This window comes from Phaethon lepturus, unplaced genomic scaffold, assembly GCF_000687285.1.
Source record: "Phaethon lepturus isolate BGI_N335 unplaced genomic scaffold, ASM68728v1 scaffold15252, whole genome shotgun sequence".
Lineage (NCBI taxonomy): Eukaryota > Metazoa > Chordata > Aves > Phaethontiformes > Phaethontidae > Phaethon > Phaethon lepturus.
The window spans coordinates 1-16,265 of NW_010522789.1; the positions used below are offsets into that span (position 1 = coordinate 1).

At 41.7% G+C, this 16,265-nt stretch overlaps 1 protein-coding gene across 1 annotated transcript; it reads left to right on the top strand.

The window, feature by feature from the left end:
• Positions 1 to 999: 999 nt before the first annotated feature.
• PLEKHA8 (pleckstrin homology domain containing, family A (phosphoinositide binding specific) member 8) lies at positions 1,000 to 13,502 on the top strand (the record flags this gene model as incomplete). Its single annotated transcript, XM_010281931.1, has 10 exons — positions 1,000 to 1,158; positions 2,065 to 2,105; positions 2,833 to 2,990; positions 6,694 to 6,853; positions 7,266 to 7,351; positions 8,006 to 8,064; positions 9,359 to 9,489; positions 9,992 to 10,062; positions 12,337 to 12,398; positions 13,305 to 13,502. Coding segments are annotated over 10 exons (1,125 nt in total), but the record flags the coding sequence as incomplete, so codon positions are not given.
• Positions 13,503 to 16,265: the final 2,763 nt, after the last annotated feature.

Below are 16,265 nucleotides of genomic sequence, written 5' to 3' on the forward strand. Positions count from 1 at the left end.
CATTGCCATTTAAAATAGATTCAGGTAGTGAAAAAAAAAAGGCAAACATTAAAAAACCACCTTCTTACCACCCCCCCTTTCCCCACTCCCAGCTGCACCCCTTCACTCCCGACTTGCTAGAGAAGCTGGTGTGGAGTTCCAGGATGCCTCCCACTGGAGAGATGGGTCCTCAGGTGCAGGACAGGCAGGGAAAACACCTGAAGGTTAATCATTTGCACGTCCAAACCATCTCTGTAAAGATACCTGATAAACTGTTTATGGTGAATTAACCGGCAGTGCAGAAGCATGATGTGGTGTATAAGTGACTAAAAGGCACTGTTAGAATGTGCAGCTCACAGGTGTTGACAACAAAAAAGTAATGTGGTGTTTTTCTGGCTCGTAGTTCACGTTTCTGGGGGAAAACTGGCTTTCCCTCATCTCAGTGGTATTTAACTGGGAAGATACATTGCTAAAAGCATTTCAGCATCAATAACTGCACTTTGCAGAGATGAAGTGTATTGTGGCAATGTGATACTTCATTCTGCCTGTTTTTCAATTGCAGTAATTATTTGTTCATGGGATTTTTGAAATTATTGTCTACAGAACATGCTGTATCTATTTAATTTGCTTACTTTTCATTTCTCCTGTCAGTGGTGTATTCTGGAATGCCATTGTTGAACACATGATGGCTTAGTATTTAATACACTTTTAACACTACTAACTACTTGTTAACACTAGTAACTAACTTTTAACTACTTACAGAGATAAGTAACTAAGAGGCATTGCTTTTAAAATGCAAGAATACTGAGCTTGTTGTAGTGAGAGGCTCACAAGAGTGGTAATGCTGTGAGGGAGCATAGCCCCAGTAATATGTGATGCCAGTTCTCTGAGCAGTTAACGCATTGCGTTTTAATTCAAGTTAAACAGAAATCATGACTGTAGCAGCTGTGGGCTTTGTAGACGTTACCCTGAATTGATCTGTGGTGAGTCCGTTTCTTCTGAACTGGTTTCTTCCCACAGAGCGAGATTGATATGGGAGCTCTGTTGAAATCAACCTGTGACACCTTCCTGAAGACGCTTGAAGAATGTATGCAGATTGCGAATACTGCCTTCACTTCTGAGTTACTGCATCAGACCCCGCCAGGATCTCCACACTTAGCAGTTCTCAGGACGAACAAGGTAGTGGCCACTATCCTCTTCTCTCAGTCTTGGTGTGGATGCTAAGGAGCCCTTTTGTAAAGCAGCATTTGTAGGAGTAGGGAATGCATTTTTACCCGTATTATAGCTAATAGTCTTCCACTGGACATACTCTGCTATTTCTTGTGGTTTGCAAGTGAGGTAGGGCCATTTTTTCATAAGCAGTGACAAATCTCTTAACTTTTAATGATAAGTGAAAGTTATTAGTACTAACTTTCAGGGCCTGTTCCAGCTGCAGACAAAATAACTTTGGCTGTATGGCAAGTTGGTCCATTGTGGGAGCTCATAGCAATTATTACTCTTCTAAGCTACTGCAGCGTTGGACCTATGGTAATACACCAGCAGGAGTGATGAGCTTATCTGTTTAATGACAAGGGCACTTTCTTGAATCCTGGATCCACAACTACATAAGCGAAACTGGAGCATCTCTCGCAAACAGCAGATGAAGGTGTATGTAGGAAGGTAGATGTGTCACTGCATCTGGGAAGTGAGATTACTTCATCATACCTGGTATCTGACCTCATGTTTCTTCTGTTTTTCCATAATTTTTTTCTTAAGTGAAGAAAACATCATTGCAAAGAAAACTCACTGCCTTGTTTCTTTTCCATATGCTGTATGGTGTCTCACTTGGCACTTGCTAGCTAGCTTCTGAAAGAAGTCACCTGGTTTTCTTTTTTTTTCTTTTCAATATTTTAATGATATAATAATGTAGCATCTTTTTCATGTTTGTCTGTTAACTGCCTCCAGGACAAAGAATTAGTGAGCATATGCTTAGCTTTTCAGCTTTTTTGCTGACTCCAACCTGTGTTTAATAAAATATGAAGTTTGAGAAGCATGATACAGTCTTGTTGCTTTAAAGAATATTCTCCCTCCCCATTTATCTTACAGATAAAGCACTCTGTCTTGTCCAGTCACACCTCAACAGAAAGGTATAATAAAAGTCTTTACTGTCAATCTCTTTCTACTCTGTTTTTGGTAGTGTCTGTTCTTTCCATATTTTTACTCTAATATTACTAGTACTGGATGGAGGCAGAATTTTACTGCTCTGAGCTGCATACTTGGAAGCAGACACAACAAAAGGGAGCTGGCTCACCCCACTTCTTGTGTGTGACTTCTATCCATGTCTCTTCTTTATCAGCCTTTTCCCTTTTATTTTTCTCAGCCATCCACTTGGTGACTTACTGGTTAGTCACCAGCCAGCTCTCTCCCACTTCAGTGCTCTTTCCTGCATCTTAGGTTCCACTCCATAAGCTCATAAAATCGTTGATGGAGAGCAGGCTATGATTTGTGGAGTAGGTGGCAGGGTATACATTTTAAAGTACTAATGAGGGGATATTCTTTTAGCTACGATACCTGTCTGTGATTTTCTTTTTTGTAGTCGATTGTATTTTTTTGATTGTGTCTCTTTTTAGTAAAGGTCATTGTAAATATATTCAAACTCTGTAAACTGACGTTCAATCATTAATCCTACTTGTTGCCAAGAGCTGCCTGGTTCCTTTTTACCACTTTAGAGAAGTTCTTTTGCTCAGAGCAGCCTGTGACAGCCTACAATTTCTGTCAACTATTTTTCTGTTACTGCTATTTGTGTGTTTTCACAGGAAGAAGCTTACCAAGCAATGTTTTATCCACTAACCATTATTCTTTCCCTTTCTTCAGGCAGATGGAATTGAACCCCTGTGAAAATGGCTCTGTAAAAGCAGAAATTAACCACCAAGAGCAAACCCTCATTAAAAGTCTGGAATGTTTAAACCTGGAAACAAATGAGGGGAGCAGCGATGTTTCTCTTGAAGATCACATAGCAGAGCATTTGGCAGGTAAATACATGCACTGTTTTTTATCCAGAATCGTTACTCTTTAAGTGTAAATGGAGGGAGGTATAGGCTGCCTGTGAGAGTGCTGATACCTCGCTTCCCAGGAGAGGGAATGTCAGCGTATTTTAGTCTGATATCTGCCCACTGTCAAGTCTTCCCAGCGTAGCTCCTGCCCTTGTTGATAGATAACTTGGAACTGAAGGGGAAGGAAATTAAAAATTCTTTTTTGGACATGTGGAGGTGCCTCTAGATGTTGATTGACATGCGTAACAATACAGCCTGGCAGAGCTTGGGCTTTTCTTGTGCTGTAGACAGATGTGTTATTCCCAGAGGCCCTCCACTGGGAATGCCGGCACCTCTGCTAGTATGTAGGGCTGCACTGTCAGAAGGGGGGCATTGAAGCTTTGTGTGCCTGTCTCTGAGGGATTGACCTTGTAGTTGCTTTTGATTGCTCTGACAAATCTTTACAGAAAATTAATCCTTTTTCTGCAACTAAGAGTATACTAGAAAGCACCTTATTTCTTCCACTACCTTAGTAATAGCATGAAACGTAGATTTGTGTGTGACTTCAGTAAAACACTGTTGAACTAATTCAGTATAAAATTTCATCCAACATAGCTATATTGTTAAGGGCTGCTGAACTTAAATTTAGTGTAAGTCTATACAAGTAACTGAAGATTTCTGTTTGTTCTGTTGAACGGACTGTATCGTTCTTGAACAGTAGGTTTTTCTGCCTGGCCATTATTCCAAAACATACGTATGCAGTCAGTGAATCAGCTGAAGTTTTCAAGCCCAAATTAATGAACATCGTGATTTTACTCTTACATGGGTTCTCTTTGGAATTTTTCCCATTTCTGTAATTGGTGTTGTGTGGTGTGGTAAGTCACTGCAGAATAACATGCATGTGTCACCATTTAGTGTAGTACCTCAAGAATACAGTGCTAAAACAAGGAGATGAAACGAATTCCAGTCAGGTTGTTGGTATCATTTAGCTACTGACGTTGTTCCTGTACAAAAAAAGAGAAAAGCCTACCCCCTCTTGGGTACACACATCTGAGTTGCAGAGTTTTGCTGGCAATATGGGGTGGGCCAGGATGTGCAGTGCCATCCGTCTGGGATGGGCTGACTCAGCCAGCCTGGGGCTCCATCTCGCTGATGGCTGTATTTGGGTGCTCCCTGTGAGCCCAGGAGCTCCGCCCTGTCTCAGGTACTCTTCCCTCCCTCTCCCCTCTATTAAAGCAGTCAATCTTTAAAAACACTCAAGCATTTAAGTCCTGTAAGAAATTTCTCTTTGTCATTTAGTGCTTACAGTTTTTGAGTTTGAAGTTTTAGAGGACCCCAGGCTTTATGCATGGCACTCCTGTGGAGTCACTGTGAACTCGGGCTGTTTATCTACTCACCAGCCCATGTGTCTTGATGAAGGACAGATCAGCGACATCCCTCAAACTCTAGTTACTTAGCAGAGTCACTTTGCTTGTGAGTAAGGCATGGTCAGTGATGGCTGAAGCCATTTTTTTCTGCCCTGAGGAGCACGGCTAAAGTCTCGTTGTTGTTACCAGGTGCAAGTGATTCTTTTTTCACCCAGCACCAGGCTTATTTAGTGGTTCTGCAAGTAATAGGGAAAGCTGCAAGTTTGTTTTCAGACTTTGCTCAGAGGAAGATAGTTCCTTGCAGTTGGATCCCTTCAGCCAGAAGTTCGGTTCCACTTCAGGTCTGTGTATCCTCACTGGCCTTGAGAGACCTGATCCTGGAGACCTGTTCCCTGAGGAATTTTGGATGTTAGTGTGACGGTGTGGCAGCAAAACATGCTGTGGCCATGGCCTGTGTGCTGCAGATGCTGTGAATGTATCACCTTTGCATCTTGACTTGTTCTCTGCACTTCTCCAGGAGGTCAGAAGGTCTTACCACGCATGGGATGTGAGCTTTCTTTGGGACTTTATCTTCTTCCAGAGGTGCTCGTGTAGTGCTTTGTTTATTTGAAACAAATTTGACCCCAAAGCTGAAATAAAACAGACCACAGTGAGGAAGAGGCAACTGGATCTTCTTCTGGGAAACTTTAAAGATACTCATACAAATCAGGGAGAACATAGCAGCCTTTGATGTCGTAGAATCATAGAATAATTAAGGTTGGAAAACACCTCCAAGATGAAGTCCACCTGTCAACCCAACACCACCATGCCCACTAAACCATGTCCCAAAGTGCCACATCTACACGTTTTATAAACATCTCCAATGATGGTGACTTCACCGCTTCCCTGGGCAACCTGTTCCAATGCTTGACCACTCCCTCAGTAAAAAAATTTTTCCCAATATCCCATCTAAACCTCCCCTGGTGCCACTTGAGGCCGTTTCCTCTCGTCCTATCACTAGTTACTTGGGAGAAGAGGCCAACACTCACCTCACTACAGCCTCCTTTCAGGTAGTTGTAGAGAGTGATAAGGTCTCCCCTCAGCCTCCTCTTCTCCAGACTCAACAACCCCAGTTCCCTCAGCCACTCCTCGTAAGACTTGTGCTCCAGACCCCTCACCAGCTTCGTTGCCCTTCTCTGGAGATGCTCCAGCACCTCAGTGTCCTTCTTGTAGTGAGGGGCCCAAAACTGAACACAGGATTCAAGGTGCGGCCCCACCAGTGCCGAGTACAGGGGCACAATCACTGCCCTACTCCTGCTGGCCACACTATTCCTGATACAGGCCAGGACACTGTTGGTTTTCTTGGCCACCTGGGCACACTGCTGGCTCATATTCAGCCGGCTGTCAACCAGCACCCCCAGGTCCTTTTCTGTCGAGCAGCTCTTCAGCCTGTAGCGTTGCATGGGGTTGTTGTGGCCAAAGTGCAGGACCCTGCACTTGGCCTCGTTAAACCTCATACAGTTGACCTCAGCCCATCGATCCACCCTGTCCAGATCCCTCTGCAGAGCCCTCCTGCCCTCCAGCAGATCAACACTCCCGCCCAATTTGGTGTCATCTGCAAACTTACTGAGGGAGCACTCGATCCCCTCATCTAGATCATTGATAAAGATATTGAACAAGACCAGCCCCAAAACTGAGCCCTGGGGAGCACCGCTTGTGACCGGCCGCCGACTGGATTAAACTCTGTTCACCACAACTCTCTGGGCTCGGCCATCCCCTGGTTGTCCTGCACGTGCCTTGTGAGCACCTTCAAGATGAACTGCTCCATGATCTTCCCCAGTACTGAGGTCAGGCTGACAGGCCTGTAGCTCCCCAGCAGTTCCACTGCCATGTGTACATAGCAGTAAAGAAGCCAGTTTCCTTAGCAGAAGGAGCAAACAAGTTACTCTTATTCTTTTGTGTTTGAAGATGCACTGTGCCACTTTTATCAGCACTGGGGAAGTTACAGCATGTGAGAAGTAATCTTTCTTTCAAGGAGATGAGTCGGCTCCCTGCTCTACCCAATCACTTCTTCAATGCTCTTCTCTCATATCGCTGTCCTGGCTGAGGATGTGTGGGCTCACCTGCAGTGGAGCCTGGTGCTTGGTCTGTCTGATTAAAAGAAATGGGGAGGGGACTGGTGGAATTGTGGTGAGAGTCATGGTATTGGCAGGGAAAGCTTTTAAATCTGTACGATCCAGATGTCCAAGTGCCTTCCTTCAAATAGGACCTGTCTTAAGGAACAGGAATAACAATATGGGAGCGTGGCTGTTTTCTTTTTCTATTTGTGTTTTTCTTGTGTTTCCTATAAATGTAAGGCATTAAAGAAGATGGAGAGAACAAGCTGCAAGCTGTAGAAAGCTTTGGTGCCCACAAGCTGCTGCAGTTGGAAACAAATTCTTTAAGTGGATTGACTCTGTGTGAGGAGGACAGGAATGAAAATGATTCTCCTACCTTCTTCAGTGTCATGAGCAATAGGTAGTATATGTTGCAGATGTAAATTAGAAGGATTATTGACATTTTTAGCCCTTAATTGACTCATTTCTAAGTCTGTTCTGTCTGTAAAGCTGTATTTGCTGAGATTCTTTAACAAGACTGCATACAGTACTGTAATTGAAGAAGATACCCTTTGTAGAACTGGCTGTACAGAGTGGAGTGGGAGGTTTTTTGCTTGGTTATAATTACAGGCCTTGCTTGCACACCACCAAATGTGTATTTTCTGCAGTCATTTACTTTAACCTAGTGAAACAAAAGCCATGTTGGTGGTTCCATGTCTATAAATTTTACCTCTATGCAAGTGGAGTGGGTGTGAAATGTAATTTTGTCTTTCAGAAGTTGCACAAAATGAGTTGTTAAGGTAACAATCTTTTCTGCTTGTCCTGCACACTAGGTTCAGTGATATTGAACTTCGGGAGGAGGAGGGCATACCAACAGAAGAGTTTCTGGAGTCATGTTATGCAATTGTGCCCGTTCTGGGTAAGCAACTCGCTCTTGTGGGTGCATCTAACTCTTTTTTACTGCTACCAAGCTGTGAAAAAAGGTGGAGCAGTTGGTTTGGAGAATTTGTTTCTTTGCTAAAGTGGTATAGAAATAGTTCCTATCAGCAGAATCAATTTGATTGGTACCAGAAGATGTTTCTTACTCTTCCGCTTTGTAGAGGATCCACTCTTGTTTAGGTTGGACCCATGTATAAGCTGTCTGGAAATCTATGGGTGTATCTGGAACAGCAGCTTCTTGCCCTCAAAAGAACAGCGTGGAATGCCTTGCATGTCAGCAGTATCAGACAGTACACCATCAGCTGTACTGGCTATTGCTAATACTTGGTTTTTCCAAAGACTTCTGTCTCCAGCCTGCTTGGTCCCTGAATCTAACAGTAGATGTGAAGACCCTGTAAGCATGCACCCTTTTGAAGACTTCCAAATTGTAGGTCGGTGTATTTTAACACTTGTACCAACTGGGATGGTACAAGTTCTACACCAAAGACAGACTTTGGTTTATGTCATTCATTTAATATTCTTCTGTCATTTAGAAGAAGTTAACAGAGTAAATGAAATTAATTGTTACTAAGACATAAAGACTGGAAAAAGACACAATTTTAAAATATGGCTGCTTTTTTTTTTTTTTTCCTAGACAAGCTGGGACCAACTGTTTTTGCTCCTGTTAAAATGGATTTTGTAGGTAACATCAAGGTAACGGCTTATTTCAAACACCGATTTAATTATTTTTTTATTTTTAATCTATTTTAGGTACTAAAACTCAAGAATCTTTGTTGTAGGAGTCAATACTGGAAGGCTATTTAATATTTGATAATGTTACCATCTGTCAGATCAGAATGCCGAAATGCCCCTAATTCTGTTCTTACAGTACATGCTGTGTTTAATAGATCCAACCGTTGTGCATAAACTTATAAAATATTTGATTGACTGCCATGTGAAACAGCTGTTACACCTAATGAATATGACTTTGATTCTGAGCTGAATAGGTTGTAAGTCATGATGCGGCGGTAGCAATATTGACTTTAGACTGTAAAAATAAACTGGGGACACACACAAGACACTTTCCTCAAAGAACTAGGGGCAAATTAGTGTGTTAAGAAGGAGCTTCACAGCAGGTTGGGGCAGACCCTGCAGCTTCAGTTCTTGTTCTGACAGTCCTTCCAGCTCCAAGTCTGAAAAAGTTTGAAGTGCTACTTGTGAGACAAGATGTATTCATAGTGAAACTTTTCGTAGCTTTTCTTTCAAGGAAAAAGAAGAAAAGCAAGACATATCTCCTGAGTGTATGATAAGGAACATTGCATACATTCAGATTTGTTTCGTGCAAAGTAAGGCAGATATGTACTTATCTTGCTGAAGGTAGCCGTTGAAAGACTGAAAATAGCAAGGGTGAAGACTATTACGTAAATTTAAAAAAATTGAGTATGTATGTTAAGTGATAGGCAGCTGCTCTTTTAATGTAGAAGATGACTCTGTTTAAGTGCCTTGTAGATTTTCCCCTTTATTTTTGTGAGTAGTTGTGTATAACAAATTTTGGAATAAATTAAAAAGCTTAAGCATGCCAATGACTGCTAAGCGTAATTGGGAATTTGTAGCTTCGCAGTTGTCAGAAGGTAATCTTGCTTGTACTTGAAGGTTGGGGCAAATGGGACTTTGCTTGGAGAACAGGTTGGTTTAACTCCATTCCACTGGTGTCAAGGATGCCATGTGAACCTAAAGCATTTTGTCAGACAGAACTGGTAGGTTTCATGTAGAGTTTTGACTGAGATGCTTTTGTTTGGTTGCGTTAGCCAGATAGCTGCCTGGGGTTGTGCCCTGGGAAGGTGTGCCCAGCGTGGCAGGCCAGCCATGCCCTGGGGAGTGTGTGATGTGGTTGGGGATCTGTGGTATCCCTTTGCAGGGAAGAGTCCTGGTAGTTGGGTGGTATTTATAGGACAGGCCACTGTTTGGTCTTAAAAGCCTAAAGCTTTGCCTCTTGTTTTTTCTCGAGAAAATAAACCAGAAGTTTATAACCAACAAAGAAGAGTTTGATACCCTTCAGAAGATAGTGCTCCATGAAGTGAATGCCGGCGTAGCACAAGTTAGAAACTCTGCTACGGAGGCTCTCCTGTGGCTAAAAAGGTAACGGCCTCGTATCTACTTACACTGCGAACCGCTAAGGTGGAGTGAGGGGCCTTTCACCAGTGCAAGCTTCTGTACATGGAGCAAACTGGTTACTTTCCACAGGCTCCATCAAGCAGAATTGGCTAGGTTCAAAATTAATGTCTTGTCTGTGGTTGCATCACTGTAACTTTGCCAAAAGGCCTGAAAAAGTGATCGCAGGCAACCTTTTTTCCTATAAAAGTGAAGTTACAGTGAGTGACTGATCCTGTTGGGCCAGAACATCAGGCAGATGATTTCAGGCTGCAGCAGAAACGTTTTAGTGAAGTTGTTTTTCCTTGGGTTAGGAGAGAGGCTGGAGGAGGTGGCTGCATTTTTTTTTTTATTCAGATTGAAAATGGTGCCTTAATTCTGAGTTTTATTGTACTTCTGAGTTGTATTGCAGCTTTGGGGGCTTTGTTATACTTCAGGTTACTTTGTTTTAAACGTGATTTCTTTTTATTTCGTGGATTCATCCTGACAGAGGCTTGAAGTTCTTGAAAGGGTTTTTGACAGAAGTGAAGAACGGGGAAAAGAATATCCAAATAGCTCTGAGTAAGTGCCAATTGCTTTATTCTTCATGTGCTTCTGAATTTACGTATTTGGCTATTTTCCTCCTCATTTAGAACCCCTGTTTTCTTCAGTGACTAATGATGCAAGTAATCTCCAAGACATAACTTTTTTGAAAATCGCAGTTTCTGAAAATGGCAGTTTTCAGGCAGATTACTAGATAACTGGTCAATGTTGATTTAATAGCAGATAAAGATTGCTTTTATTAGCATACTTTTGGCAGGGGAGACAGTCATACCTTAGGGAAAAAAGTGCTTTGTCTCATTCCATTTTCTCCACTGGTTTGCAGCAAGAGTGCTCCCAAATTTATAGTTGCTGTTGTGTTATTTTTTTAGTTCGTTGTGAGATTAGCCGTGGCTCTTTGAAATCACCTCTCAGGACATGGTTTAGTGGGCCTGGTGGTGTTGGGTTGAAGGTTGGACTTGATCTTAAAGGTCTTTTCCAACCTTAATGATTCTGTAAATTCTGTGATTCTTTGCCAGTATGGCTGTGAATTGCCTGTATCAGTTAGAAAGGAGTTTGTAGCAGAAAAGGAATTTTTTTCAAGTAAACAGTTTCTGACACCTAGTCAGGCTAGTGCCCACAGCATGTATAAAATAAAACACAAACAGCTCTTAAGACATGACTTGGTTACTCCTGAGTAAGACCCTCTCTATATGCATGCAGCCTAATGTTATGATAATCCTTTAAAACAGCTTTAAACCAGCTTTTTTTAAAGTGTTGTGGTTTTTTTTTTTAAGCTTCTTTTAAACAGCTAAGCAGTCATCCTACAGGATTAGTAAAAACAGCTACTACACTGAAGTATGTAAGCAGCTCTTGGAAGTGGGACTGTAAATACACTGCTACCAGATGTGGATGTTAAACACCACAGAAAGTCAAGGCACTTATTTGACCTTCTGAGTCTGAAGGCTTCAGCACCAAATTACTTCTTGAATTGCTCTGTGTCCACAGCAGAGCCAAGCTGCTGGTTTTTTCCTCACCTTTTCCTTCCCTTTCTTCCCCTGAAAAACTCTTCCATATCTGTATCAGCAGTGCAGCTTTGGTGTGGTGTTACAGTTTCTTATTTAGGAGTTACTGTGCTATTTGAGTCTCAAGTAAAGATGGGGTATATGTTCTCTTTCTACAACCTCAAATATCAAGCTAATGAAATTAAAACAAAAAATGGAATACCCACCAGCTCTTAGGATCTTCTGAGGAACAAACAGCTTTCTAAAGTTATTTGTCTTTGCTTAGATTTAAATCCCAAGGAAACTTTTCAACTTCTGGTGTTTTTAATGTCCCCTATATTTGCTCGTAAGGCAGAGAATAGACTTCTCAGTCCAATTTGCTACACAATACTCTTTTTCTCCTATTTCATTGCTCTTATTACCATATGCTTTTCTCATAGATTCTCCCTCCTACTGTAAAGATAGAAAACCCACATTCCCCAGTTACAAGACTGATAGATGAGGAGTACTTCATATTACAGCAAAACTTGTGGCTGTGTTTTACTGACTTCTTACACTCTGCCAAATAATAACTATCTGCAGTCTTTGAGCAAATATCCTAAAGCAGTAAAACGTAGAGGTTCTCTTTCTTCAAGGTGAACAGTAAGGAAAGTATAGTACAAAGTCAGATACTTAAAAATTCACCTGAAGGGCAAGGATATGAAATGACAACAGTGACAAACTAAGACTGGGAAAATATGGCTCAAAGATGTTTGTATACGGAAAGCTTTGTATATGAAAGTGGAGCTGTCTAGGAACATAATAAGGGCCTGGTGCTTTCTGTTCCAATGACCCTCAAAACTTGACCCTCAGATGTAAAGAGAGAGTTTGTGGTTAATGCCTGAGCTAACCACCTCGACTGAGGCTGGCTAACCATGAGGCTGCAGGATTGTTTCACCCTGTATATTATTTTTTCAGACTTGCACTGAACTGAAAACTAGATAGTAGAAGAAGTGTTAGTCGTGAAGCACAGCTAGTCAAATAAAAACTACATTTGCCTTCCTGTCTATTAGAATGCTTACTTGCCGTGGATGAGTTGAAGGAGATTTGACAGCAGAGCTGAGACCCCGATGCAGAGATCCCGAATCTGTCATCTTCTTTCAGTCATAACTGTGGTCCTCAGAAATGGCCTTATCTGCATCCAGTGGCAAGAATATATCCTTAAATAGCTGTTTCTAAGCTCTAAGTTCTCTTTGTGGAAACTTAAAACTGTCGTACATCTAGCTCTTGATTGTTTTGATTTTTTTGTTTGGTTTTTTTTCCTTCCTTTAAGACAATGCTTATGGAAAGACATTACGGCAGCACCATGGTTGGGTTGTCCGCGGGGTCTTTGCGGTAAGTATTTATCTTGGTTGCTGATAGAGCTGGGGCTTTTGTTAATGTGATCTTATGTTGTGTGTAATTAATAAACCATGTTAAAATTATAAGCATTAAAATGAATAGATTCCCTTGTCAGACCTTATTTTCTGGGTGAGGATTGTGGCTATCACTACGTTCAGTATTGGGCATTCAGGGTGGAACCTGCTTTCTAGAGCTAAAACAGACAGATCATGCTTGCACATGCGCATTTTTTTTTTCATTATGTGTTTTTCAGCACAGTCTTTCAGGGCTATTAAACAAAGAAATGAGCGTTTGAGGTTGCTTTTTTTTTTGAGGATTGGTCTGTCTTTGGATGTGAGCATTCAAGAAGGGTTAGTGTTGAATGTGTCGGGGAGTTAAGTACAATATATTGGCTAGAGGAAATGGTGTATTTTTTGGCCAGTCTGGCAGCTCCCCCTCGTGCCTGTCACTGGAAATTATCACTGAAATTAGAAAAAAGAAGAGCCTCATCCAGGCAATTATGAGAGAGACTTTGATTGGGAGAAACAGAAATGTCGGGGAAAGCTTTCTAAAGAGTGTTTTGAGAATGAGACTTCAATGTTGAAGTGTGTGACATTAGGTTGGGAGCTCCTCTAACAAACTGTACTTTATTTAGGGCTTGTATTTCATTCAATTCCTAAAAATCAGACCTCTCTGAAGACATCTTAAACTGGGGATCTACATAGAGAGAATAATTACAAAATAATAACTCCGTATATTAGCCTCCCTGTCAGTTAAAAATCTTAAAATATACACATACACATAAATAAATTAAAGCTATGCAGTCTAAGCGCAATGAGGGATGTCTTAGAAGTTTTTTGTGGCTTTAGTTTGGTTTCTTTTCCTGTTTTGTAAATCTAAAAGCTTTGGTTCCTCTCCCAGTTAGCTTTAAGGGCAGCTCCAACGTACGAAGACTTTGTGGCAGCTCTGTCTGTAGAGGAGTGTGATCCTCAGGAAGAAACATTTTACAAAGGAATGCAGAGGGACCTCAACATTTATTTACCAGCCATGGAAAAGCAGCTAAATATCTTGGACACTCTCTATGAAGTACATGGTTTGGAGTCAGATGAGGTAGTATGACTACAGCAAGATCGTGTCTTAAAACTTCAGGGACTGTGTCTGTTAACAAAGATGTCTTTTTGTTTTGGGGTTTTTTTTGGACATTGTTTTTTTTCATTGTATCTTTTCAGGTGGGAAGGGTGTTGTGAGTGGTTTTGGGGAAGGGTATGTATGATTTTTATTTTTTTGTTAACACTTGTTTTGTGTTTAAATGCAGAGGTACTGTTTCTCTTCGGGTCATAACTATGTCCATGATGAATGTTTTTGACTGTTTCTCTCCTGCCTGTGCATCCCCTCTTCTCTCCACCTCATAAAAGAGCAGAATTTGGCCTTTGCTCCCGTACCTTAGGAGAGAGCAGCACGTGCAGCGGAGCAGCTGGGATGTCAAGATGGAGCCCAGGCAGGCGCTGCTGGCTCTGGCTCTGCCATGCCCCGTGCCCGCTGCCTGCGATGGTGTAGAAGGATGGAGGTAGTGAGAGTTATTGTTACTTCGGTAGCAGAAGAGAAGGTCAGTTAAACGCCACCTTATAAGATATGCGGTGCATTTGTCCCTTAATTTGGGTTGAAGCTTTTTAATGCAGCACCTCCCCAAATATTAGAGAGATCTTCACCACAGGCGTATGTGAGTGGTGGTCTGAGCTTCCCTAGGAGCCAGCCTTTGAAACTGGGGGTTGTGTTCCCTCACCAGCTCCCAGTATGTGCCGCATTCTCCTTGTCAGCTCCTGCCAGTGGGCCACAAGAAATTTGCTGGCACAGACTGGCAGAGCCCAGCTAATTGCAAAGTGCTTTACACAAGCAATTGAAGATCATGTCCATCATCCTGGTTTATTAAGGTTTTGGTGGGTTTTTCTACTTTGGGTTTAGGGTTTTCTTAAATCAAATTCACACATTTGATTTACATTCACACTACACAAAATGTAGTATTTGCTTTTAAATTGATTAGAGATAGTAGTTTAAAAAGCAGATTTCATTAAATCCGTCCTAGGCTGCCATTATGGGCAGAGACTTCATGGAAGTGGACATGAAATGAGTAAAGTGTAGGAGAAGCTAGACTTTGTCACGGAACCGTTACACATTGGGCCAATTACAAACTTTAAAATCTGAAACAACGTAGAAGTGACTGCAAATTAAGAAAATAAGATTTCCCCTTTTTCCCATTTTGCTGATGCAGATAAAAATGTGCTCCTTAACACTGCTGCTATTAAAAATAATAAAGAAGCCCTTTCAGCTAGTGATATGGTTAAGGACAAAATTCCTAGTTGTGTTGATGACACAGAATGCTGTCTGTGAATTACTGACTGACAATTCAAGGCATAAATGGGTCTTTCAGTGAAGACCTTGGGCTTCAGATGGCTTTGTGCAAAGAGCTGAGTTTAACTCATGTGCAGGAGGAGAGAAGACTGTGCTAGTGAGGTACTTAGATTTAGTAAATGTTCGTAAATACAGGATAGGTTTCAGTGTCACCATACTCATAGGAGAAGTACTGGCTTTTGCTAGGCTGAAAACCACATTGTCGGTAAAATGAATGTACTGCAGGCCTGTTGCCTTGCATCGCTCTGTGACGGGAGCCTCTCTGCACACCAAATACTTGATCCTTTCTAAAGAGCTTAGCGATGTGAGCTTTAAGAAGAGCATATGATACTTGAAGAAAAGACCAAGCATCACACTTGGTGTATAAAGCAAGATACCAGAACTGTAATTAGGCATTTAAACAGTGTGTCTTTCTTGTTCCTGTCATCTTTGCTGAGTTGTGCCTATCTGTAGTTCCTACATACACCAGGAGGAATCAGAAGGGTGTGGGTGTTCTAGTTTTTTGGGTTTTCTTAATTTAAGTAGTATATATTTATGTTTGAATACAAAGTCAAAACTTTTGACCAAAGCTCCATTCAATTATTTCACTAGTCACAGTGCAAAAAATGAAGCAGAGAGCCTTTGGGATTCAGCTGTCTGCTTCTTCTAAGCATGAATGCAAAGAAACGACCCCTGCAGCAAAATAACCAACTCTCCACCCTGCATGGTTTCCTCAGGGTTTTCGGCTATTACGTGGGAAACTTTGCTGTAATAGTTCTTAGCTGAATGCTCTGGGAAGGTAATGGAGACCACATTTCCACAAAATGTCAGCTGGGGTATGGGGAGAGCAGGAAGAGATCCCTTTTCTTTAGAAATTAACTGGGATCATGATGAAAACTGACTTCTATTTTGCTCTAAGCTTTTCCAGTAGCAGGAAAGCTTATTCAGCACTTAGTCTTGGAGGTTTTTTTGTTTTTCTGTTTGTTTTGGTTTATTTTGGTTTTTAACTAGTGGGAGAACCCCACTAGTTAGTAACTCATCAGACACAATGTTTGATGCAAAAAGTAAAGAGGCTTTATTTTGTAGGCAGAGAACAGCTTCATAGGCCATTACCTTCAGCAATTACTAACTTCTACCATTCTTTGTTCTTCTAACAAGTAGAGAGTGGTCCACACTGTGTATCCTCTAATCAGCATAGCATCCTGCCTCAGATTGGTCTTTCTGAGAACGTTTTTAAGAGACCACTGGGTGCTTGTTGTTAAATACAGGACTTGTAGAGAAGGAATTGAGCAAGGTCTCCTTGCCTTCAGAACTTGTACTTCACCATGCAGTGCTCTTGCAGGGCATTGAGCACTTCTAAGACGAACGAATGCTGTCTTTCCAGTCAAACCACTACTGAGAAAGAAACCCATGCAGCATGTTGCAGAGCTGAACTCCCAAGTTGCACCTGTAAGGATGCAGTAGACCAGATGCCCACGTGGAAGCAAATACACT